This window comes from Callionymus lyra, chromosome 14 (genome assembly GCF_982586985.1).
Source record: "Callionymus lyra chromosome 14, fCalLyr1.hap1.1, whole genome shotgun sequence".
NCBI lineage: Eukaryota > Metazoa > Chordata > Actinopteri > Syngnathiformes > Callionymidae > Callionymus > Callionymus lyra.
The window spans coordinates 18,347,321-18,373,063 of record NC_141831.1 but is presented as its reverse complement, the minus strand read 5'-3'; the positions used below and the strand labels follow the sequence as shown (position 1 = coordinate 18,373,063).

Below are 25,743 nucleotides of genomic sequence, written 5' to 3'. Positions count from 1 at the left end.
CTGGTTTCCATGTGAACACCTGAAGTATCCTTCCGGAGCACTAGTTTAAATTGGAGCTTCTGAGCTTTTGACCTGATCCTCCCACATGGAGGAGACACAGCAGTTTCTAGCTGACTCTTAGACAGGGAAGGTGACTATCTTGTTTCATGGTCTTTCTTTATCAGCAATAGATGTGTTTGAGGTATATTTCTCTGACCCTGCAGATGTATGATGATGTCTAACAGCAGTGTGGCTGCGCAGTTTCAGAAAGAGTCAGAGCGTATCATTGTCTCTGTGTTCACTGCTCTTCCGTGTATTGTGTTGTTAACTGTTAATGTCATCATTTTGTTCACTCTGAGGAGTAAACCAGTGTTTCGAGAGACGTCACGTTACATTCTTCAGACTAACCTTCTGATTGCAGACACACTCTATATGATGATGAGTCAGATTCTGTATATTATTGCTAACAGCAGAGTTTTCTTGTCATTTCCTTTGTGTGGATTACTGGTCGCCTATGCTATGCTCACAGAAAGCATATTTCCTCTGACTCTGGCAGTGATGTCTCTGGAGAGATATGTGGCTGTGTGTTTTCCACTCAGGCACTCCACCATCGTCACCATGAGATCCACAGCAGTGGCCATCCTTCTAGTGTGGACTTTCTGTTTTATGAGTATTATGATTCGTATTGTGCTGATGTGTCAGTTTCCATTTGAAGAATTAAAGAGTCTGCAGATGAAGACAGTTTGTGACACGTTTATCATGACTCTGGTTCCAGTTGCTGTCAAGTATGATCAAGCTTTCAACATCTTACTGTTTACCTCAGCAGCTTTTATCATTGTTTCTAGTTTAATAGGGGTGGTAATTGCAGCCAGGTCAGCCACCCAGAGCAAAACCTTAGCTAGGAAGGTTCAAAATACTCTGCTGCTGCACATGATCCAGCTGATCCTAGGTCTGTCCTCCACCATCTTTGTGCCTGTGTTTGTGACAGTTGTTAAATTCATGGATCGAGTCAGTTTCATGCGTATGATGAATGTTATGTACATATTTGTTTTTCTCATGCCAAGATGTTTAAGTTCTCTCATCTATGGTCTAAGAGATCCGACCATCAGACCCATCCTTTTATCTAGCCTCTGCTGTGGACTCAAACCAGCTGTTAAGACAAAGGTCTCTCACTAGTATTCTTCTACATTCTTGAACTTTGACACCTTAATCAAAATTTGATTTAAATGTTGTTTCATATTGTTTATGTTTTTTTTTTATTTTGTTTCTCATACATAAACAAAGCTAAACAAATAACATTTGTTGTCAGAATCTTTATTCTTTAACTAGCTGATATTGTGTCGGGTGAGGGATCGAATTTTAAGATGTAAACTCAAACAAAGAACCCAGATCAGAGATGGTTCATGAAGTCACACTTTCAATAAGGAGAGGATCAGCAACTCTAACAGGAATGTCGGATCGTAATAGCATACTACTCTTCTATAAACTCTTAAAAGTTAGGCTTCTTCAAGTTAAAATATTGATGTAGATTTTAGAGAGACTGACTGGAGTGATATTCTTGTTCTAATATGGACAATGACACATTAACAGGTTGTGATTTTTTTTAGCTTGAAAATGTATAGAATAAGTTGATAAAGAGGGGAAGCTGAAAATAATAAGAATGCTTTTCCTTGGATGGACAGCAAATGTAGAGCATTGATGATTTGATATTCTGCTCAAGAAACCTGTGGTTTGACCACAGATGTGCAGAAATTCACCTCAGCTAGACATTAACAAGTATAGTTTGGAAGGCCAAAGTTATTTTCAATATTATAAATAATGCAAGAGGAAATAGCAAAGTGATCTGGAAAAATATTGTTATATTAACCAGTAAACAATCCTAAAATGTCACTAATAAACACTAATTAATTTTTCCAAACAGTTAACGCTTTTGATCTCTAAACAGAGGCCTACTTTAGTTTAGGTAATATTTGTGTGAAAGAAAATAGTGTGTGTCCCTGTCTCCCTATCTCCCTTGGGATAGCGATTGACACTGGACATTACGAGGATCTTTTTCTGCCATTTGGAGTTACCAGCACTTAATGCAAAAAACAAAATGTCATGTTTGACCACTTGATGCTTTTGTTTTGTTTTCTTCTGTGATAGGCGCAGGCAGGTGCGCATGATCTGTGGCTGATTTCTTGGCGGTAGAAACCAGTACGTTGTCCGTACCTCTCCGTTCTAACGTGAGTTTTTTGTTCCTCCTGATTCAGTTATCGGCCAGCCGCACCCCTGCCTGCGTCCAGTTTTGCCACAGATCTCCCTTTTTGTGGATACGCTTTTTGTTCTTTGACACCCGTTCTGGGATACGTTTTGGATTTTTACCTTTGTTATTAAACTGTCTTGGATTTCCTACTTGGAACATTGTTTTTACTTCCGCACCTGGGTCTCAAGACTTTTGAACTCCTGACACAAAAGGGGTAAGAGGTTAATTCTTCTTCAGCTCACACGAGTAGAGATTCTGCATTGCTGAAATCCTTCACAATACAACTTCAATTCTCTTATACACACACAGAGCAATGATTATAGTAATATAATCTGGTTTTTTCCAAGAGCCCTTACACTGTGCACACAATTTTTACACTAATGTTTGGACATACACACATTTTTTATTGGGTATTGTTTTAATTATTGCTGTCAATGTGTGATTGTGTGTGTGAGTAGGTGAATGTGTAACTTAGTGTAAAGCACTTAAGTTGCTTTAAAAGCATAAAAATGCCCTATTTAAGTAAGAGCCACATTTTATTTACACACACGCAGACAGGCTCAGGAAGGGTAGGGAGTTGCGGGAGGTATGTAAAAACAGGTTCTTTTTCTGAATAAAGGAATTTCTCTTGGACTAAGGAAAAATGATACTTGGGTCTCGAATCTCGAAACCCCTCCATTCCTGATTCCTACAGGGGCAGGACTCTTCCCTGATCAGCTGGTTTCGCTAGGCTGAGTAAAGCTTGATCACACATCAATTCTGGTGGCCCCGCCTATGGGAGGGTGCCCCGGGATGATCACAGGGTTAACCTCCCTCAGAGAGCACGGCAGTCCTTGACGCATGACCAATCACAGCAAAGTCGCTGTTGATATGTGTGTGGATAAGATTTGTTTTCCCTGACAGTGATTGACAGTTTGACAGCCTTTGCTACATGGTCAAGAGACTGTTGGCCCAGCGGAGAGTTCCTGGGTTCCTGCAAGAGAATAGTACATCAGACTCTTGGTGTAAACTGCTATTTACTTCATAAGTTTGTTACTAATTTGTATCACCTGCGTTAGTTCCTGATTTTTATAACCCCGTACCCACTTGGCCAGCATTGTCAGAATGTCTTTGTTATCTCCTGTGTGCTAAGCTCTCTTATGTTCCCTTTTGTTTGCTCTTTGTGTGAGACCAGATAGTTTTGTGACATTGGATATGTGCCTGCTCCTCTCCTGTTTAGTCTGCCTAATCTTTACGTGCATGACCCGCTGCCTGAATTAGGATTAAAGTACCTCTTTAACCTCCGCCTTCCTCCCCCTTCTGACACCTGGGTTAACCAGCCATGAAAGATTCTGCAAGTAATCCTCTTAAAAAGTAATCTTAAAAAGGTGATCAATTTATCATAGGTATACTTTGACTTTGAGAGACGGAATGTAAAAGAAATTGTACGTTTTCATAGTGTTGCAGAAAACAAGTATTTGATCAATAACAAAAATAGTTTACTGTAACCCATTGGGATTGGCATTGACTGAGGTCAAGCTTGTCTCTAGGTCTTCACGAGGTTCACTGTAGATATATTTTGGCCCATTCTTCCATGCAGATTTTCCCAAAAAGCTGTTTTGGTGCTGTTGCTGGGCAACATAGACTTTTAACTCTGTTTAAATATTCACCAATACTGCACCCACTTTTCTGCCTATCATATAGAACCGCCACAATACCCACTCTTTGGAAAAATCCACAATAATACCATTACCAAAAAGACCATGCCCCACAGATTCCAATCACTACCACCCCATATCCCTGACATCAATAATAATGAAGTGCCTGGGAAAACTACTACTCAACATCTTCCTCCCACTTGTCGCCTAACACCTGGATCCCGTCCCACATTTCTATTTATTACAAGGCAGAGAGGGGCACAGAGGATACTGTGACATGCCTGCTGCACCTCCTCCAGCACCTGGCTGACTCCTTTCAAACACTCAATCCACCTTGGACTACCAAAACACAGGCCCCATCCCATTTACATTACCTCCTTAACACTCAATCTCAACACTCAAATTCAAAATCCGCTCTCCTGCAAAGATTAAGTGTCGACCCAATACTCAGATAGTTGTTGAGGGACAAGTGTTTAAAGATTCTCCGGGACCTCAGTTGGTTGTAAGGGGTATCCCAGAATTCCTTGCATGTAAAAGCAGTACAGTAATATTTCCAATATTTATTGATAATGTAAGTTTCCTAATTATTTCTACTGCAAATACTGTACTATTTTTCCCTTTTTGTTAACCTTGACTCCCGTTGTTACTTCATTTTTTCTATCTTGTAACTTTTTTCTCATTATTTCCTGTCCTCCTTTCTCCCTTTCCTCCTCATGTCTTTTCCATAATTTCATCCTTTCTTCTTTCTCTGTGCTGCTTTTTCATTTCCCTCTCCATGCTAACCATTCATCCTATCTACTTTTTGTGTGTTGCAGGAAATGAAAAAGAACGGAACTGGGTCGACACTAATGGTGGGGAGGAGACTGCTCTGTTAATTTGTTCGCACTATTATCTACCTCCAGTTTGGTACTTGAAATGTTTTACTTTAATAAAAATTTGAAAGTCAAACTGATTGTATGCTTCTGAAAATGATTTATCTGACAAATCACACAAGTATTTCACAAACAACTGTAAAAATAATATTTGCAGATCTGAAAATATACACACACACTTAACGCACTGCAAACGATATACAGACATAAATTGTTCTCTTGGTCCTGCACAAGTACTTCATTTTGTAGGGCCCCCGCCCTCCACATTGAATCACAATCTGAACATTGGAAGGTCCTGGTTTAGCTTGCAGTAAGTTGTTTAATGACCAATCTAGTAAGATCACATGAAATATTTAAGGTAAGGTAAGGTAAGGTAAAACTTTATTGATCCCTCAGGAGGTCTCCTTCGGGAAATTGTTTTTTTCCAATAGCCAATACATACAGCATTTTTTTATAAAAATAAAAAATAAATCAAAATAAAATAAGAACAAGATTTCACCAGTTTTTTTTTTTTTTTTTTTAAACATTGTGTACAACATAAACCCCTTCTTAATCTACCTTTTCATCACAAACCTACTAAAGACACTTTATTTTTGATAGAATGCAAATCAAATCTGAACAAATTTAAAACAAACAATAATAAGTTAACGTTCGCTTAAAAACATTATCAATAATGGATTGATACGATATTACCGTTTTAAGCTTACCAATGTGAACTTAGCTCGGCTAGGCAAGCTAACCTACAACAATACGTGTTTGCAGTATATTCAACATACCTGTGTTTTTATCCAGAATGATGGCCCCGTAGAAAAACATTTATGGCAGCTAACACACTTTAAAAGTAAGCCTAAATCCCATGACCATGGTATCAACACCGTTAATGTATCTTTTGTTGCCAAACATTACGTAATTTCACCTCAACGGATTTGGACGAGTACCAATGACGAATATGATTTTAAGGGGTGTCCCATTTCCAAGTTCCCAAATAAACAATCAACACATTCATAAACAAAACTAATGAATTGCTGCTCAGCCTAATTTTACCCCAGAAACCAATCAATAACAGTCGAAACGTTGGCCACTTTTAAATAGCAAGGAATAATTGGAAAATAAACTCATCTTCAACCAGCACACCCAGGACATTCAGAAAAGCCATCAGCCATCCGCAGACTAAAAGGACTACACGTTGCACCCCACCTCCTGTTGCTACTGTACAAAAGTATCATCCAACCCATCCTTTTTGTACTGTTCCACCTTTTCTTGAAAATGCTTTTTGTCACCACCGTACCAAACTTACATGCATCACAAACACAGCAGCTACAATCATCGGCCTCCCCAGGCCCAACCTCACAGAGCTCAACAATGAGTCCGTCAGCCGCCTGGCAAACCTTATAGTCCACGAGAACACTCACCCTCTAAACCAATTTTTTTATCCCTCTACCATCAGGACGGAGGTACAGAACCACCAGTTTCTGGAGAGCTCAACTGAGGAAAAGCCTGATCCCTGCAACCATAACTGCCCTGAATAGCTATGGAGCCATATTTGTCTAAGTATATTTTTAAATTGTGAAAGTGTGATCTGTAAATATTCAATGGTTATCTGTTTTGTGATATCCACAAATGTAAAAGTCATATTCATAAATATATAATTTTAATTTACAAAACAAAAAAAAACATCTGTAAAAATTTTCTGCGTGTGAAACTAAATTTTACATCTCGATCAGCAATTACAAGTATTCTTATTTTACAAGTCTTGCTATTACACAGATTCACCACTTACAAGTTTATTTTCAGACATTCGTAGCGCAAACTGCAAAAAATGTGACTTCTAAGTCTTGCAACTCATATAACAGCCACTAGATGGCGCGATCACAGTCAAGCCATCAGACGCGCAATGACAGAACATTATGTTAGCCGTGAAGAAGACTGAAGAAATGTCTAAGAGAAAACCACTCTAGTAAAATGAAAGTAAAGAAAAGTAAATTGATGAATCCTTTATTCAGGTTTCTACAAATCTAAACTTTTTTTTGTTGTTGTTTAAAAAGCCCCCGATATCTTAAAGTTCATATACTGTAATCTGCCATACAATAATAATGGTCTCTGTGGCCTGCGGTGAATATTAGTGGCTGAGACTCAGAAGAGCCTGGCTCAATTCCTGCCTCGGCCTTTGGCATTGATCTTTTTTTATATATGATTGTGTTGCAGGTACAGCAGCAAACATGCCATCCATTCACTTGTTTACTTTTGTTCAGTGTTGAGGTATTATTTATATATTTTCAGTGACCCAAGGCATCAGATGCCAGTAAACATGTATCCCAGGTGCCAGCGGTCGTTCACCATCTTCACTGATAATTTCCTCGAAAATAATGATGTCTTTGAGACAAAGTGGACAAGTTAGTGTGTACAACGACTTTTATAAGCCCATTAATAGCAGGCCACGCTCATCTTTTCACTATCCACCAACATCTTTGTCTCTGTTAACACTGTCGTAATGTATTGTTGTTGTGTTTTGTTATATTTATTGTGTGATATTTGAACTGTAAAGGGAAAAAGAATATAGTTTTTGGGATAAATATAATCTATCTATTCAATTTGCTAAGCTACAGTAAAGAAACTCTCTGCAGGTCCTGCATCTAGAACTTTGATTAAGAGTCACTGGTTTCCATGTGAACCAAGACAGCCTCCTTCTGGAGCTCAGGCTTAAATAAGGGCTTCGGAACTGTTGACTTGGTCATCCCACATGGAGGAGACAAAATAGGTTGCAGTTGACTCCTGGAAAGGGCATATGGTCATGTTTGATTGTATTTCTTCTTTAGAAATAGATGTGGTTGAAGTTTATTTCTCTGATCCTGCAGATGTATGATGGAGTCTAACAGCAGTGTGGCTATGCAGTATCAGGGAGAGTTGGAGAGAATTATGGTCTCTTTGTTCACTGGTATTCCATGTATTTTTTTGTTAACTATTAATGTCATTATTTTGTACACTCTGATGAGTAAACCAGTGTTTAGAGAGACGTCACGTTACATTCTTCTGACTAACCTTCTTGTTTCAGATACTGTTTACATGACTATTAGTCAGTTCCTTTACATTTTGGCTAACAGCAGAGTTTTCTTATCTTACCCTATGTGTGGAACTTTCGTCTTGGCTGCTTCTCTCACAGAAGGTATTTCTCCTCTAACACTTGTTGTGATGTCTCTGGAGAGATATGTGGCTGTGTGTTTTCCACTCAGACACTCTAACATCGTCACCATGAGATCCACAGCAGGGGCCATCCTTATAGTGTGGACTTTCTCTTTTATAAATATTTTGATACGTATTGCATTAATGTGTCAGTTTCCATACAAAGAATTGGAGAGTCTGGACATGAACAGAGTGTGTGACACTTTTGTCATGTTTCCTATTCCAGAGGCTGCAGAATATGATCGTACGTTTAATAACTTAGTGTTTGTTTTAACAACTTTTATGGTTGTATCCACTTTTCTAGCTGTTTTATTTGCAGCCAGATCAGCCTCAACTAACAAGGTCTCAGCCCAGAAGGCTCAGAGTACTCTGATGTTGCACATGATCCAGCTGGTGCTTGGTCTGTCCTCCACCATTTTTCTCCCAGCATTGGTGACTCTGTATAATTTTATGAGCTGGATCAATTTTGTGCGTGTGTTGAATTTCCTCTATGTTGTGGTTTTTCTGATCCCAAGATGTCTTAGTTCTTTGATCTACGGTCTCAGAGACCGGACTATTCGACCCATTCTATTGAATAATGTCTTCTGTGGACACTATGATTTCTCAAATCAAACTTCAGGTGCATTCATATAGAGTCATGGACACTGACTACCAAACATATTTATGCAAGCTTTGAGAAACGTTTTGTATCTGTTATATATCCAAACAACAAAAGATTTATAATATATTTAAAGTTACTTCTAATAATTGAGGAAATAATGATCTTAGCTGTACCAATAGTACATTTTAAAACTGGAAATAGTTTTGGAAACATTACCTCTGGATTTAAACCTCCGAAAATGTAAATTTAATATTATAAATAATATAATAATTATTGGAAGCTTTTCAACAAATATTTTACACAGAAAGTTGACTTACGAACAAGCTGATGATATTTTATCTTGTATTTTTCCCTCCATGTTACATTGATTAAACCCTCTTTTCAATTTGAAAGGCCTAAAACAAACATGAACTGCTGCAGGTTGATGAAGATCAGCAGCGAAGAGAGGAACAAAGCAAAGAGGAATTTACGATGGCTCACTGCAGTGACAGTTAATCGCCGGAGCATAGCGCCCTCTACATTCCTCCTTCCAGTGTGGTATCATGCAATAAATTGTTAATAAACTGGGAGTGTGTCTGTGTTTGATCTAATTTGGTTTTCAACTTTAACTCAGTCTCTAATTTTTAATAAAGAGCGTTTTGATGACCTGCTTTAATACTACTATTATCAACTATTATTGTTTGACTCCGGTTTGAGAGGTTGATAGCGTAGGCATGAGTGTGTGCTAATGATTTTATGTCTTTGTGTGCCCTGCAACAGACTGGCGTCCTGTTCAGGGTTTCTCCCACCTGTTGCCCGAAAAAGCTGGGATAGGCTATAGCCCCCCTGCGTCCTCCATGATGCAATACGGGACAGAAAATGAATGAATTAATGGATGAATCACAGATTTTCTCCCTGTGGATTATGGCTTGGCGATGTCTCTACCTGAGACGTTTGAGGCTTTCTTCTTCTTCTGTTCTTGGATGAAGGAGTAGTTTTTCTTATTTGACAATCGAGCAGAATAACTAAAACATTTACAAATAAGTATTATGAACATTATTATTAGTTAACTCAAGTAATTCTACCCTGAAAATAAGTAATTACTACTTCCTGTTTTTGGAACAGAACAAACTTTATTGTGTGTCCATGGTTAATTTTGAGGCATTATTTTTGAATATTTAAAACACATTTTGTCACTCCACCCCTGGATCCTGTCCCACATTTCCATTTCTGCACCTCCTCCTCCAGCACCTGGCCTTCAAAGGCAATTGTTTCTAGGATAATTTTGTGGACATCAGCTTTGCGTACAACTAAATCCAGAAACATCTGCTGATCATCAACTACTGCCTGATCCACCTCATCCACAGCTTCCTTACAGACCGACTGCAAGCCTTAAGAGTGACCTCAACCAGATCCCCTGCACTCACCATCAACACAGGGGTCCCTCAGGGATGTGTGTTGAGCCCCTTCCTGTACACTGTCTACACAAATTAATGCCTCAGCACCACTCTTCCCACAGCATACCTAAAATACCCAGACGACAAAGCCATCCTAGCACTCCTTTCAAACACTCAATCCACGTTAGACTACCAAAACACAGGCCCATTCCCATTGTAAGGAAATGACAACTTTACTGTAATCAATCATCTAGATTTAACACACATTTCAAATAGTCACTTGATTAACTGATAATCTTACATATTTAATTCATATTAAATAATCATTTTCTTGCATTGCAGTCACTGACTGAAACAACTCACAGGCCCAGGTCACAAAGCCTTTCACACACTGAGAACGATTAAACAATCCCAGATTCCCAGCAAGTCTGTGGGAACCTGTTTGAGAACTCACACTGAAAGACACAACAGGCCAGCAAGTCGCTGGGAACAGACTCTCTCTAGAAGACAACAACCTTTGGTAAATTTCCACGACGACCACGTGCGACGGCCATCTTAGAATCAAGTGTTTACAGTTACTGACCAATCCTACATGTACATTTGACTAGAGGCGTTAACCTGAATATTCTACTATAAAGATCCACCATTTTGTGAGATCTTTGCATTCTGGCATTTGAAGACGTCTGCGATAGATCTCTCTGCTTACTAGCGCCCGTGTTCACGTAAGTTTGTCTCTGACTTTTGCATAATTCACTAAACAAGCATTTTTCTTAAACTCATCCATGTGTCTGTCCTTCATTTTCCACCACCACGTACGAGACTGGGGAGGGGTCGGTTCACCGGAACACAAAATACCCACAACTTGCTGCTGTGACCCTTGGCGTGGTATGGTGGACTGAAGGCCTTTTTGATTCCGAGAGGAACTCTGAGCTGATTATTCTCCAGGCAATCATGCCGGCAACTATACCTTACTTCAGGAATCAGGTGAGAAAGATTTTATCTTATTTTTTACATAGATTTTTTAAGTGTATATGTTTTGGTTAGGAAAGCTTACATTTATTTATATTTTATATTAGTTTTGGTTGCCTGGAAGAATAAACGTAAGTCTCTGGTTCTGTCACAAATTTAGATTATATATTTCAATAGTGCTTTCATAAGCTGATGCTCGTTTTTTGGGGTATTGCATGGTCAGTTGTTATTTGTTGTTGTATTAAGTGTAGACGACACTATCGTGTCCCGGGAAGAAGAAGTATCGTTGAAAAAAAAAACAAAAAACGTTGATTATAATTTTAATTGAATTGATAGGCAGAGGAGACAGGGTTACACAACCTGGTAACCCCTGGGATAGTAGGGGTGGAGTATAACCGGTTCCCTCTACGGGGCATCTGACGTTTTCCAGATTCCTAAACTAGTTAGGATACTTGGCCTATGGTTGATTAATGTAGACATACTTTTTCGGTAAGCAGGGTAGCCATCATTAATTTGGGGATATGTGGGATTTGAGCGGTCTCTCCCAATATCCTGGTCTGAAGGCTCTGCCAGCTGTGGGTGTGTAGGCTAGTTAGATCTCATTGTGTTTCTGTGTTGAGAGGCTCCACAGGTATTTGGCAGTATAGTCAGGGCTAGTTAATTTTTCCGAACAATCATGGTGATGGATAAAGTCTCATTGGTGATTAGGTTAGAGTTAGTTCGACGGGGGTTGAAATAGATGGAATAGTTCATGCTCCTATCCAGGGTGTTTGGAAGCGTATTAAGGATCTAGAGGCTCTCCAATAGTGACTTCAACACTTTAGACACGACAGGCTGGTAAGATTCTCGTTCCACGTAGCATTGTGTGTCTCTCTGACCTGTTTTGGTAAAATACTGTTGTCGTCGTATTGTCATGACATATCGTTTTGTTAAAATTGTCTGTGTCTGTATATTTTTATATTTTTTATATTTTTTCTCACTACGGTACTTGGCATTCATTTGTGTTATTCTTTGTGTGAGATCTCCTGACTTTCTGTGACTCAGCTGAGAGTCCAGGTTCGTGTGTCTTTGGACACGATCCCTTGCTGATAAGAACACTGCTTCTTGGCAGACTTGTCTGGTCAGCTGCTGCAAGTCAGAATGAGCTCCGAAAGACAGTTCTACTTCATATTGGTGCTCCGCCCTCTAACAGCTTCGCTATTGGTTTACCCCGAGGCACCGCCTCGTCTCTGAGAAAGCTTAGTGAACCCACTTCCTATAAAGGCAGGAAACACCCGCCGCACTTCCTCCTTTACAACTCAGCGAGAAAGCTCCTGAAGGATCATGGCATACGTGAGCATGAACATCAATGTTGACAGAGTGATGTGCCTGACGTGTGACACCCCCCTGGGGAGGGGGGACACACATCTTTTCTGTTTTCTTTGCCTAGGCCCTGATCACGCGATTGCTGATTGTGGGGCCTGCCATGCGCTTCCCGTGGAGGTTCGACGGAGACGGGAGGCGTACAAGGCCTGTCGAGTGAAGGTCGGGCGGAATGAGGTGCGCAGGGCTGCGGTTCCGGGGGTTGTTTGTCCCAAGCTGGACAAAATCTGGGAATATGCGCTGCGGGGGTCTGCCTCTCCCATGGCTGCGGGGCCTCCCGTAGGAACCTATGGACCCTACTGCCGTGTGGACGGGCGGCGCGGTGTCCCGGAGGCCTCGGATGCGGTACGTGCTGCCCTCGACCCGGGAGCTCGGCTCTGGCCAGGCTAACATGTAGCTCTGACTAGAGCTGAAGACAGGTTGACGGCTATGTTGTTCAACAGAACCTATAGGGGGGGGGAACGCAGGTGGTCTCTCTCGCGAACAACATGGCTCTCCTGTGCGGTGCGCTCGACATGCTCACCCTGGACCGAGACGACCTTGGACCTTCTGAGATGGAGGAAGTCAAGGACTCGGTGGCTGCGCTCCTCAGTATGTTGCAGGCGTATGCGATCCTGGGAGGGAGACTCTGCAACGCTGGACAGCTGGGCCACCGGCATCTGTGGCTATACTTTGCCACAGCGCTGCCGGAGAAAGATCGGAGGGTACTCCTGGATGGACCCATAACGGAGGATTCTCTGTCCGTAGCTCCGGGACATTGTGGCCCGCCAGGAGGCAGTGCAGCAGGAGTCGGTGCACCTCAGCCATCACCTGCATGGGCGTGATGACGAGGGGTGACGGGGATTCGGCGCTCGGAGACGGAGGTCCCGTTCGTCGGCCTCATTATCTTGTGCTGGGGGGGTCGTCACCAGAGCCAGCCACCCCAGCAGCACCAACAACAATGGCAATAGCGGCGGCGGGCGACGAGTGAGCGTCACCAAGATCCGCGACTTTTCTCGCCGTTCTGAGAGGCAGGCGAGGGCGAGGAGCTATCGCCCCTTCTGGTCAATCATCTGGAGAGGTGCGTGGCGGTCGGATCTCACGAGTGATGAGCAGGTCAGGACAGCCAGCGGAGCTTGAGAATGTACTGGACGCGGTGAGTGATGCGGTGCCGACACTAGCGCGACCTGTTCTGAACTCACATCAGCTCCGGGTAAATTCTCCAGCACATTCCTCCACATCTCGGGTTTTGTCAGCTCCAGTGACAATAGTGAGTGTTCGGGGAGCTGGGGAGACTTCCGGGGGGGAAAAGGGTACATGTACGACACGCATCTGAGGTTTCTCGCGCGCACTTGCGCGTTTTCCCACAGAGCCGGAATGTATGTATGAGAGTGGGGGTTCAAGTGAATTCTGCTTGAGTACATGCTCTGCTGATTCAAGAGATAGAGAAGCGGCTTGTGTGATGCCCTTTCGTCAACGGCCCGCTCTGGGACAGTCGCGGGGGCAGGCCGGAGGACAACCCAAAGTTTGTCAGGGCTGCGGTTCTGACAGAACATTATTCGGCTTGGAGTCGCCTGGTTTTACTTCATTCCAGATGGCAGAGAGAAGTAATCAGGCGGGGCTATGCGCTCCAATTTGCCCGTCAACCCCCGCCACGCGTGTCCAGATAATCCCTGAAAACACTTGGCGGAGCAGGAAAAATTATCCTGTCTAAGAAACGAGTCTCTACTCTGCTGCAGAAGGAGGTGGTAGAGCTGGTTCCTGCAGCAGAGATGATGACAGGGTTTTACTCCCGGTACTTCCTTGTGCCAAAGAAGACCGGGCGTTGGAGGCCCATACTGGACCTTAGCTATTTGAACAAATTCATAGCTAGCCGCCCATTTCGCATGTTGACGGTCAAGAAACTGCTCACAGGTGTAAGTCCAGGAGATTGGATGACATCTATCGACCTGACCGACGCGTACTTTCACATACCAATAGTCAAGAGACATCGAAAGTACTTCCGTTTCGCCCTCGAGAATCGTGTGTTTCAATACACCGTTCGGCTACTCTCTGGCACCCAGGACGTGTGTGGAGGCGGCACTGGAGCCATTAATAGTGAGTGGGGTGAGGATCTTGACCTATCTGGATGACTGGTTGATCCTTGCCAGGTCAGAGGCAGAAAGTTACACTCACACACAAGGTGTTGAGCCATATTGCCACCCTGGGGTTCACGTTGAACCTCAGCAAGAGCGCTCTGACTCCAGTTCAACAGTTCGTTTACCTGGAGGTACTGTTGAACACGGAGGAGGGACACGCGCGCCTCCCGGACGTGTGTATCCAGCCCATTCTCCGACTGACAACACAGTTGCTGGAAGCTCGGCGTCATGTGACGACAGCAGGCACCGTTATGTCCCTCCTGGGGCTCATGGCAGCAGCTCACACAGTAGTTTGGGAGCTTCAGAGATGGTTTGGTCGTCTCAAGCTAGACCTCAAGTGGGAACAGGGTCGAAAAGTGCGCCTTGCAGCTCGGGTTTTGCAGGACATCCAATTTTGGAACTCTCTAGCCAACCTCAGACGAAGAGTTCCATTGGGTAGTTGCATCCTTCATTACACTCAGGTGTTCACAGACGCTTCCCTCACAGGTTGGGGAGGCACCTCGGGTCAGGCCTATGCCAGCGGGGTCTGGAACAGACCATTGTATAGACACATAAACCGGCTAGAGCTAAAGGCAACGTCCTGCTTCACCTCTCTCCCCAGCTGTCACGGTCCAACGTGGATTCAGATCCCCAGCCCTTCTGAGTGTGGCAAAGAAGATTTGGCTGTGGGCAGACCGTCACCTGCTTTCTCTTAGAGCTCAGCATGTGCCGGGCGAGCTGAACGCAGTAGCGGACAGACTGTCAAGGGGGGCCATCCAGGACGAATGGGGTCTGTCCGAGGCAGCCGAGATATGGTCTCCGTTCGGTAACCCGGTGGCAGACCTCTTCGCCAGTGTTGTGAATTTGGAAATCAGGCAGTCGGAGAATTTTAAAAGTTTAAAAACAAAATGCTTTATTTCAAGCGTAAGAGCAGATATATGCCGGCAGTCCAACGTGCACGGACCTAAGCGGAACAACCTCTCAGGTGAGCTGATGTTCAGAAAAGGATACCTAAGCAGAGTGCGCAGACTCGTTTTGTACGAGAATCTTGAGATTAACATTGGTCAAAATCAAAGATGCTGGCGGGCGTTGTTTAGCGATACGCGGCCTGGTTGGAGCACTTGGATCCTTCCTTCGCCGTTGCTCCCCCTTACGGGTGGGTCCATCGGTGTCTCTCGGTGTCAAGCCCCAAGTCTAATTGTTATGTTCCTGTTCTGACGGTTACCAGGGTACCGTTATCAACTGACATGCCGATGGTTATGAAACAGGGAGGTTCCTCTCGCTGACCTTGGATCCTTCGGTGCAGTGTCGGGGCTGAGTGGCAATGTTCGTATGTTTGTTTACCTCAGTAGTTTTCCAGAAAACAGAATGTTGCATAGTATTGCAGTTATATAAGCATAGCACGTATAACACATTTGTATGAATAAATTAAAGAATATCCCCTTTAATGATTAAGACCCGCACATGTATTTTACTCATTACCAGCAGGGAGAACTTCAAATGTCCTCTCTAGTTCTCCCTCAGGGCATCGGATTGCCCCCCACTAGGCGTGGACGCTTTAGCCCACTCGAGTTGGCCGGCCGGACTACTGTTCGCCTTCCCTCCTCCGCGGCTCCTCCTCCCCTTAGTTCGGAGGACGAGGCGGGAGGGGCTGGTGTTAATACTGGTAGCGCCAGACTCCCCGGGGGCCGCTCTGGTTCCCAGAGCTGGTGCGCATGGCGGTTGGGGACCCGTGGGCCATCCCTTGGGCCCCCGCTGCCCTGTGTCAGTCAGGGGGTACTCTGACGGCGCCCCCGGTGCTGGGCCGGCCTCTCAAAGTGTGGCTCCTGCACGGGACGAGCTGAGCGGGACTTTGGACCCGGGCGTTCTCCACACGCTGGAGAATGCCCCGGGCCCTGTCGACACGCAGGCTTTATGCCTCAAAGTGGGGGGTTTTCTCCCGCTGGTGTGCAGACAGGTCCTTGGACCCCAGCTCCTGTTTGGTCTCTGCTGTCCTGTCTTTCCTGCAACATTTGCTGGATAGCGGACGGACTGTGGCAACACTGAGAGTGTTCGCATCAGCCATAGCGACGAGGCATGTCGGGTTTGAGGGTGCTTCGGCTCGCGCCCACCCTCTGGTGACACGTTTCTTATGGGGTGCCTGCAGGCTTTGACCTCCTGCAAGGCCTTCCAGCCCTCAGTGGGATCTCCAGTTGGTACTGGACTCTCTCACAGGCCCGACCTTCGAGCCTCTTGACCAAGTCCCACTGGATATCTTGTCTTTCAAGGTATCGCTCCTTCTGGCACTGACGACCACGAAGAGAGCGAGTGAGCTTTGTGCTCTCTCCACTAGCACTGAGTGTCATTGCGTCCTAACCCAGCGTTCCGCCCGGAGATTCTGAGTTCTTTGTTCCGGGCAACGACAATCACGCAGCCGGCCTTTAATCCGCCGCCCCACTCGGAACCGGGTCAGGAACGTCTTCACCTGTTATGTCCAGTGAGGGCTTTGGCCTGTTACATTAGGCGCTCTGATGCCCTATTCATCTGCCACGGTAGATGCCGACGGGGTGAGGCGATCTCCTCCCAGAGGTTTTCTCATTGGGTAAGATCGGCCGTTATCCGGGCCTATCAAGCAGCGGGTGGATCTGCTCCTAGTATAAGTATATAGATTAGGTTTGATATAATTATCTTTTCTCTTTATTAAGTTATCAATTAACATTGATGGTTGGCACACTGCTCTAGTATTAATGATCTTGACCATCCTCTCTTTCTATTTCACATTGTCAATTGATCAACTCACAATTGGTCACATTGCATGTGACTTTTGTTGTTTTGTCTAGCTGATACTGCTCATCTGAAATAAGTGTGTCATTGAATGCTTGCACGATTGTACGTTTGTTGATATCTAGTTCCTGTTTTTGTCTCTTCTTCTACTCTCAATTTCTGATCTTTGGTGTTGTATTTGCTAAGCTGCCCCCTGTTGATTTTCTCTTTGTTTACATCTTAATTGACTATTGTTCTGACTCAATTGGTGTAATTATTTAATTATTAATTAATTTAATCAATTGCAGTTTATTTTGTTTTCTTAATTTTCCAATTATTACTTTAAATTACATTTTATTATTTTAACAATTAGTCATAGATTTACTATGGTTTTAATATTTTTAGTAAATCAGGGATTGGATTTTTATATTTTTAATTATTGGAGGTATATTAAGTTATGTGTTGTATTTGGTCTTTAGACAGTTACTCTTATTCCTCTTTGTCAATTGTGCTATATATATATGCAACTAATTCGGAAGTTATATAAAAAATAAAAATAAATCTTAAGTTTTTAATTGACAATTGTTTTGATTAATTTTAATGAATAAGTATATATTTGATAAGATCTAATTGCATTTATTATTTTCATATTATTCCATTTAATTTATTTTATTTGTGTTATTAATATCTTAATTTTGTTTTATTTATTTGGATTTTATAATGGATTTTAATTAGTTAATTAAAGTTTTGGTTCTTAATTTAGATTCTACCTCTTTCATATTTTCATTCGATTATTTATTTTGGTAATTGCTTCTTTACCTATTATTTTTAGCATTATTATTAATATTATGAATATTATTATTAATTTGTTCTATTCATTTATTGACCTCCTCTTTTTAAGAGAAAAGTAACTATTACTACAGGTGACAAGTTAAAGCTCCGTTACTCTGTTTTTAACTTAATGGTACATCTTATTATGGGTGGGTTACTCACATCAATGATTTCCGAGAATTCATAATAAATAGAATAGTTACACAAAGTGATCTCATTGAGCTCCAGATACAGCTAATTAAGATTCAACTTAAAAGACTTGAAAGAACTTCTCTTAAAATAGAGAGTTGATGATAGTTCTAGGCTCCTATCATAGCTCTCTATTGGCCACTGGCTGGAGTGCATGGGTGTGGCAGGAGAAGAGGACGAGGGTATGGAAACAAACGCATTTTGGCCAACAATGGTGCATTTTTGGCTTTTAGTGCAGGAACTTTGGTACAGTTCCCTATTGGTGACACCTACGATTGAGGCAATTTTTCTGAGCTGTAAAAACATGAACTCGCCCAACTCTCTACCAAGAATGAACCTCTGCTCCAGAGAGGCAGGCAGCTGTACTGGTTCAACGTAAGTAAGTAAGTAAGTAAGTAATATTTATTTATATAGCGCTTTTCGAGACCAGGGTCACAAAGCGCTTTAACAATCAAAACAATACTCAAAACAGTACATACTTCAAAGATCAAGACAACACCGAGAACAACACAGGAGTTCGAGAAATTCAAGGAAAAGCCTGAACAAATAGAAACGTCTTAAGATGTTTCTTAAAGGAGTCAGTAGACTCCATCAAGCGCAAAGAGAGAGGAAGATTGTTCCAAAGCTTAGGAGCAACAGCCTGAAAAGATTTTTCTCCTCTGGTCCTGAGCCGTGTGCGTGGAACCATAAGTAGATTCTGATCCACAGACCTCAGAGGTCTGTGGATCAGATCAGTGATGTAAGGAGGAGCCTGACCATGAATAGCTCTGAAAGTAAGAACCAGAATTTTAAAGTTGATCCTGAAAGAAACTGGAAGCCAGTGAAGAGTTTTAAGGATCGGAGAAATGTGAGTTCTCCTACTTGAGCGGGTCAGAATTCTCGCTGCAGAGTTCTGAATCAACTGCAGACGAGACAGCTCCTTCTTGTTAAGACATGAAAACAAACTGTTACAATAGTCCAGACGAGAAGAAACAAACGCATGGATTACAAGCTCCAGATCATGTTGTGACAACATTTTCCTAAGTTTAGAGATTTTTCTCAGTTGAAGGAAACAGTTTCTGGTCAGTTGTCTGCAGTGTTGAACAAGAGACATGTCTTTATCAAATACAACACCCAGGTTTCTCAGGCTCAGTTTGACAGACTGACCTAAGTCACCCAAGTACTGACTCAACCCTGGAATCTTATCATCAGGAGCAATCACCAGAGTTTCAGTTTTGTCCACATTAAGCTGTAAAGTGTTTTCACTCAGCCATTGTTTGATTTCTAGCAAACAATTGACTAAGCTGTTCAGCCTTTGGGGCTCAGTTGGATCAAAAGAGCAGTAGAGCTGGATGTCATCAGCAAAAATGTGATAAGAAACATCTGGAAATCTCTGAATGATTTTACCAAGGGGAATCAAGTACAGCAAAAACAATAAAGGACCCAGAACAGAACCTTGAGGGACTCCACACAACAGATCTGCCGATTCAGACCTCATTTGATTGGCAGATACACTAAAACTGCGCCCAGAAACGTGTTGAACATCTGATGATTTCTCTGATCTTGAAAAAACTTTTGAGACTTCATTCCTATGATCCACCTTTGGACCCCCCACACTGCACTATGAACTATGTCTGCGATGATGATGAACCTGATTATGAAGACAAATGGCACTGCTCCACTCAGAGCTATGATGAAAGCAGCCATAAGAAAACTAAACAAAATCTTGTGTGGTCAGTTGATGCAGAATTTTATTTTAACTAATCAAGTGACTCTGTCTAGAGCTGCTGACTTGTCACCTCTAGACTATACTATAGAGACTAGAGTATACAGATTATACTAAACCATTCCATCTTGATGTGAGTGAAATTGATGATATTGTTCTTTGGGAATTAGACTAAAATAGTGAAAATGGTAAAAAAAAAAATAGAGACTGAAATACTGTAGGAGGAAAGGTATAAGAAAAAAAAATAGATTAAGAGATAAATTAAAAGAAAAACTGAGAAAAATAAATATGACATTCTTCTCTCTAGTTGAACACCTATAGACCAAGCGAAAATCTCCTTGAAGTGAATATTAATGAAAGAAAACTAGTTAGGATAAGCAAAAGAGTAATCTAGAATAGATATTGGATTTATGTTGTAGGTAAATAATTAAAGAGGTCTGACTGACACCTGATCAAATTAACTATTACATTCATAAAACACATTTGAACTCACACAACACTCTCAGACATTCACACAATTCTTACAACCTGCTCCCTGTGTGTGAGAGAATGAAAGAATTCCCTCGAACCCCTCTGTTTCTCTCTTCTCCATGAAGTCAAAACATACGGATAATTTGAACTCTCTGCTAACGTCAAGGTTATATCATATAAAACACATGACAAACTTTAACAGACATCCACAGACATACAAAGTTTGGAATACACAACTCATGGCACACACACAATATCCTCATCACCACCTGAATAGATTCAAAACTGACCTTCTCATTACATTCTGATCATTCTTAACCTGTTAGAGGTGGTGTTGAGAAGCTCCAGTGAGGGAGAAATAAGAAGCCACTGTCCACTGCAGACTTTTAAATATATCAAATGATCTCCTTGTTAGAAGGTGAACAAGAAACATGAGCCAACATGTGTTAAGCTAAAAACTTGACTAGCATACTTTTAAATTCATGTATGAACAAATGTAGTTTTAGGAAACTACTCTTTGGACATGTGGTGAAATAGTAAAGATGTATAAATTACCAAACACAAGAAATCATGACTTGAGATAAATCCAACTTCCCTCAAACTAATAAGACTTAACTTAATGCTAAAAGAAGGTACATATTGGAATTATATATTTAAAAGGACAATCAAATGGGCTGGAAATTGTGCAAACATTGGAGAAGTTTCAAATAACAGAAAATATCTTGTTATGATTAAAACATATTTTCAGAATTAATCATTTTAAGAACATGTATTGTTTAATAAATTAAAATAGAATACTTTTATTTACATCAATGGCAGCCAATGATACCATACACAAAAGGAAAAGTGAAACTTAAAAAAAGAAAAATATAAAATTAAAATTAAATTGATTCATTGAAAAGGTTTAATAGAAATGGAAACATGTTTCTAAAGCTGCTTCTAACGTTCTAATGCAACTATAAACATTAAACAAAAATATAAAGCAGGGGAAATAATTGACTCTTGAAAAAATATAATCAAAAATAATAATAATAATAATAGGAAAGAAAAAAGTAAATAATCTATTTAGAAACTAAAGAATCATATCAATTCCTAAATTACCTTTGTTAAAGATAAATATAACTTAAATCTAAGTTGATCAAAAATAAGAACTAGAGCAAGAGATTGATGGAAAATAAACAAGTTGAGTTCTAAAATTGACAACATATGGACTTGCAAGTGTAATTATTGAAGGAATTTAATTATATTAGCATTGGAAATTACTAGTCTTCATCCACGTGACAAACTTATTTGATTGATGTCTTAAGCAAAGTAAACCTAAAATAAATACCAATTTGAAATACTAGAGTTTAACAGTTATTGGAGGACAACTTCAATATAAAGATGAAAAATGGGTTAATAATGGAACATAAGGTTCTATATCTAACAAAGGACAAGAAAAGAAAAGAATGAATCATTATAATTATAATCGGAAAAATATTAGTAGAGTTTTACTTTTTTTTTATTATTATTATTTTTTGTATTATTCATAAAGTAAGTAGTCTTTTATTAATTGGCTAAACTTAGGTCCAGAAATCCGACAACAGAAATGCTAATATAGAAAAAAACATAATTAAATAAATAAACAACTGCAGAATAGGTTGCACATAGTCACCTTTTTTTTCTATTGATATTATCCATTTACTTCAGCAATAGACTTTCAAACCAAATCTAGGATGAATAATTATGATTAAACAAAGCTTAGAATATGTTTGTAGCTGATAATGTCATATAATTGATGTCAAATTTAAGAGAGTCAATACCAAGATTATTATCATTAATTAAATGATTTGACGATAGATTGGAATATTAAGTTTGTCAAGAAAACATTTTTTAAATACAAATAATTAAGGTTGTTTATTTGTCCCCCAGGGGGAGGACTTAGTTAGATAGGGCTCTGTCCAGATTGCATTCAATTAGTTAAAATTGATCATATAGACACATTAGGTTTTCTTATTATTCTTATTCTTATTTTTATTCTTCTATTCTTGGATGAAGGAGTACTTTTTCTTATTTGACAAACGAGCAGAATAAGTAAAATATTTACTTATTAAGTATTATGCACATAATTATTAGTTAACCTCAAGTAATTCTACCTGAAAATAAGTAATTAGTCCTTCCTGTTGTCGGAACAGAACAAACTTAATTGTGTGTCCATGGTTAATTTTGAGGCATTATTTTTGAATATTTAAAACAACAATTTATCTGCTATGCACTTCACTGGACGGTGGGTGGGAGTAGAGAGCAAGGATGAATGAAGCATCAAGTAATAACAACAACAAGGCTCAGTGGTTTAGGATTCTGCAGATCATGCAAAAGTGCTATAATTTTCCATTTTGAATAAAATATGAAATAAAATGAAATAATATATTATCATTTATTTTAAATATAATTTATAATTATAATTGTATTGTAACCAATGATGTAACTGCATCTTGCTGGGTTCATTTAGCTTATGGGTCTATAAGACTTGTATACATCAGCATTACAGAGCATTATCGCCACCTACTGAGCGAAATAGACCCTCCACTTTACTTATGACCCAATGAAAGTTTTAACTCTTGCATCACTTGTGTTGTTCCCAATAGTGTTTGTCATGGACACCATGCGACTGCGCTTATATATATATATATGAGGTTTTCCTTGGACTTCTCGTAAGACCCGAATAAGCTACTTTCCTGCAGCCATCCCAGCGACTAAAATGTCCAACAGCAGTATGGCAGGCCAGAATATGGGATATAAGGAAAGAATGCTCATTTCCTGTGTGATTATGATTCCATGTCTTTTTTTTTTTACGATTAACATCATCATGTTGATCACATTAAGAAGTAAACCTGTGTTTAAGGAGACCTCTCGATATATTCTGTTGTTCAACCTCCTCTTCGGGGACACCACCTACATGCTGCTGAGTCAAGTGCTTTATTTTCTGGCAAACGCTTTATTTAAGATTTCGTATCCTGCATGTGGTTTTCTGGTTGCGATTGCAAGTCTCACAAGTTGGATCTCTCCGCTGACACTGGTGGTGATGTCTATGGAGAGATATGTGGCGGTGTGCTACCCACTCAGACATGCAACTATTGTAACCTATAGGACAACAGGTGGCGCTATCGTCATTGTCTGGAGCATTAGCTCTCTAAATACAGTAATCTTGGTTGTGTGGTTCCTCAAATTCCCATTTCATGAGCTTGAAACACTTCAAATGGACACTGTTTGTAACACAATTACTATAAAAGTGGTACCTGAGCTCGGCCTGTACATGCAGTACTTCTCATATCTCTTGTTCTCTGTAGTAGGTGCAGTCACCATTTTTAGCTTTATTAGAGTGATTATCACAGCCAGGGTAGCCACCAAAGACAAAGACTCTGTCGTTAAGGTTCGGAATACTCTGCTGCTTCACCTGGCTCAGCTCTGCCTCACCGTCTTTTCAACAATGTATAATAACATAATCATGGCTTTTCTGAGAGTCTTAAACAGACTTGATCTTATACGTGTGCAGAATTTCTTTTACGTGTTTATTTTTCTGTTACCCAGATGTCTCTGTTCCTTCATATATGGTCTTCGAGACCAGAATATTAGACCTGTTCTTTTTCACTACCTCTTGCTACAAAAGTTGTCTGTTTCTCCTGACGATTGAACTGGATATTAAAGCAGAAAAGTCAGCCTCTGTTGTCTGGACCTGGTCTATCAAATTATGTTCAAGTAAACTCACTTTATAGTTTTATTTATTTATAAGTCGTCCTTTGTCTTAGGTGCATTGGAAGTTTTCAGAACTCAAAGGTTAAAAATATTAAAACTTAATTTATTAGGAATTTGACGGTATCAAAATAAAGTTCAAGATAATCTTTCAGTGTCATAAATTTCATAAATTATAACTGAATGTTGATATACAACTTGTTTCAGGTATTTCTTGAATACTTTAAACAATGATTAATTTTCTTATTTCTTATCGATTCATCAAGCTAGAAATCTGTACTGTTTTTGAATGCATTCTTCTTCAAATTATCTGATTTGAAGAGATTTTATCTAAACATGAATGAATATTGTGTAATCATTTAAAGCCCGACAGTGTCTATCAGAACCTTTAAGGCTTTTAAAAAACATTATTAATCTATGTTTAATTGCTGCTTGGTGGATCTTGCTGGGAGTATTAAGCAACTTTTTCTTTACAATTTAACAGTCCCTTTTTGCAGTATGATAGGATAAGATTTTGCAGAGAAGCTTTAGTGCGATTACTTATTATTTAGTGAGGTATAATTGCTTCTGTGACACTCGAGGGAACTTAGTGAACATATTTTCCTTTATTTTAATAGAAAACAATAATAGTACATTGAAAATATGTATTGTCATTTTTAATCCTAGCTTGACTCATTTTAAAGTCTCAATGAGCCTTGTGTTAAGTACTTAGAATGATTAGTAATCATATCAGGTATTAGGAAATCATTGATTACCTAAAAAAAGATGTTCATTCAACAACTCAAATCCATATTTTAAGGATAACATATTTCTAAATGGCAATAATGGCATTAATGCTTAAAAGTTAAAAAGCGGAGTATCCAGAAATAACTTAAATGTGGTACTACACGTCAACATAGGATACCAGTACATACACAACCTCCATTACTACAAGTGGAAATGCTGTCAACAGTGAGTCATGAGTCTCCTGACACTGTTTCATCAGCAAGTTGGTTAATGTGAGGCACTTCGCTTCGAACGTTCAAATCTTGTTCTCTGTAGTAATACTCATGTTAAACTCCTTCTTTTGTGATTGCTGATGCAGCCTGTGTTGTCAGAAATGTTGAGGTCATGTGCCATAAAATAAAAAATGTCTTTGTCTTATGAAAACTCTTCTCTCTGTTTGTTTCCTCTTGTCAGAGCAGTCAAAACTGGAAGTGGGTTCCCATTTATTTATTTTTGTTTAGAGCTATTTTTCTTAAATTCAGACAAAGCTTAATTGTGCTTTTCTTTTTGCTTTTTATCTATGCTTTTTTGGGGTCAAGACACCTATAAGATGAACCCTCAGATTAGTTAACATAAAGGCAGTCATAGGTTACATTCTTAAACATTCTTATATATCAAACTGCTTTAAAGCAGTGGGTCAGATATTTATCTGGTAAATATAAATATCATATATCAACATCTGTATGATTTGGACTGTTAAAGGAAACCAGAGTTTACTCACGTAAGCAGGGTAAAACATTCGCACAGAAAGGTCACATGTCGCCCCAAAACTTGAGGTGAACCTGCAACCTTCTTGCTGATGTTGCAGTAATGTCAAACTGATTGACTTAAGAAGGACATCAGCTCAACAAACTCCAATACTCTCTGTGTAATGTGCAACATAACTGGTTCTTTTTCTAAAAGCAAACATTTTATTTAATTCAATTTTCAAGCATTCAACAATTTTTTCTGTGCTTTTTTAAACATCGAGTTAGGGGTCTAGATAAGTAAG

The 25,743-nt window shown here is 40.3% G+C and overlaps 3 protein-coding genes across 3 annotated transcripts; all 3 read left to right on the top strand.

Moving 5' to 3' along the window:
* The first annotated feature begins 213 nt into the window (after positions 1-213).
* Positions 214-2,954, top strand: LOC148066330 (odorant receptor 131-2-like). Its single transcript, XM_087808145.1, has 3 exons — positions 214-932; positions 1,044-1,143; positions 2,919-2,954. Exons 1-3 carry the CDS (start codon positions 214-216, stop codon positions 2,952-2,954), a joined length of 855 nt encoding a protein of 284 aa, XP_087664271.1.
* A 4,641-nt stretch (positions 2,955-7,595) lies between these two features.
* Positions 7,596-8,546, top strand: LOC148066329 (odorant receptor 131-2-like). Its single transcript, XM_087808144.1, has 2 exons — positions 7,596-8,317; positions 8,429-8,546. The coding sequence occupies exons 1-2, from the start codon at positions 7,596-7,598 to the stop codon at positions 8,544-8,546; spliced, it is 840 nt and encodes a 279-aa protein (XP_087664270.1).
* Positions 8,547-12,814: 4,268 nt separating this feature from the next.
* Positions 12,815-23,928, top strand: LOC148066328 (odorant receptor 131-2-like). The gene is made up of 5 exons (XM_087808143.1): positions 12,815-12,925; positions 12,969-13,041; positions 15,012-15,175; positions 15,266-15,302; positions 22,979-23,928. Exons 1-5 carry the CDS (start codon positions 12,815-12,817, stop codon positions 23,926-23,928), a joined length of 1,335 nt encoding a protein of 444 aa, XP_087664269.1.
* The last annotated feature ends 1,815 nt before the right edge of the window (positions 23,929-25,743 follow it).

Bases quoted from the DNA above. Each gene is read 5' to 3' on its own strand.
- LOC148066330 (XM_087808145.1), top strand. From the start codon at position 214: ATGTCTAACAGCAGTGTGGCTGCGCAGTTTCAGAAAGAGTCAGAGCGT. The intron at 933-1,043 runs GTCCTCCACCAT...TCTCATGCCAAG, and splicing joins ATCCAGCTGATCCTAGGTCT to ATGTTTAAGTTCTCTCATCT. The intron at 1,144-2,918 runs GTCTCTCACTAG...TGATTCCTACAG, and splicing joins AACCAGCTGTTAAGACAAAG to GGGCAGGACTCTTCCCTGAT.
- LOC148066328 (XM_087808143.1), top strand. From the start codon at position 12,815: ATGTTGCAGGCGTATGCGATCCTGGGAGGGAGACTCTGCAACGCTGGA. The intron at 13,042-15,011 runs GTGATGACGAGG...GGCTGTGGGCAG, and splicing joins CAGCCATCACCTGCATGGGC to ACCGTCACCTGCTTTCTCTT. The intron at 15,303-22,978 runs GTGAGCTGATGT...ACTTTCCTGCAG, and splicing joins TAAGCGGAACAACCTCTCAG to CCATCCCAGCGACTAAAATG.
- LOC148066329 (XM_087808144.1), top strand. From the start codon at position 7,596: ATGGAGTCTAACAGCAGTGTGGCTATGCAGTATCAGGGAGAGTTGGAG. The intron at 8,318-8,428 runs GTCCTCCACCAT...TCTGATCCCAAG, and splicing joins ATCCAGCTGGTGCTTGGTCT to ATGTCTTAGTTCTTTGATCT.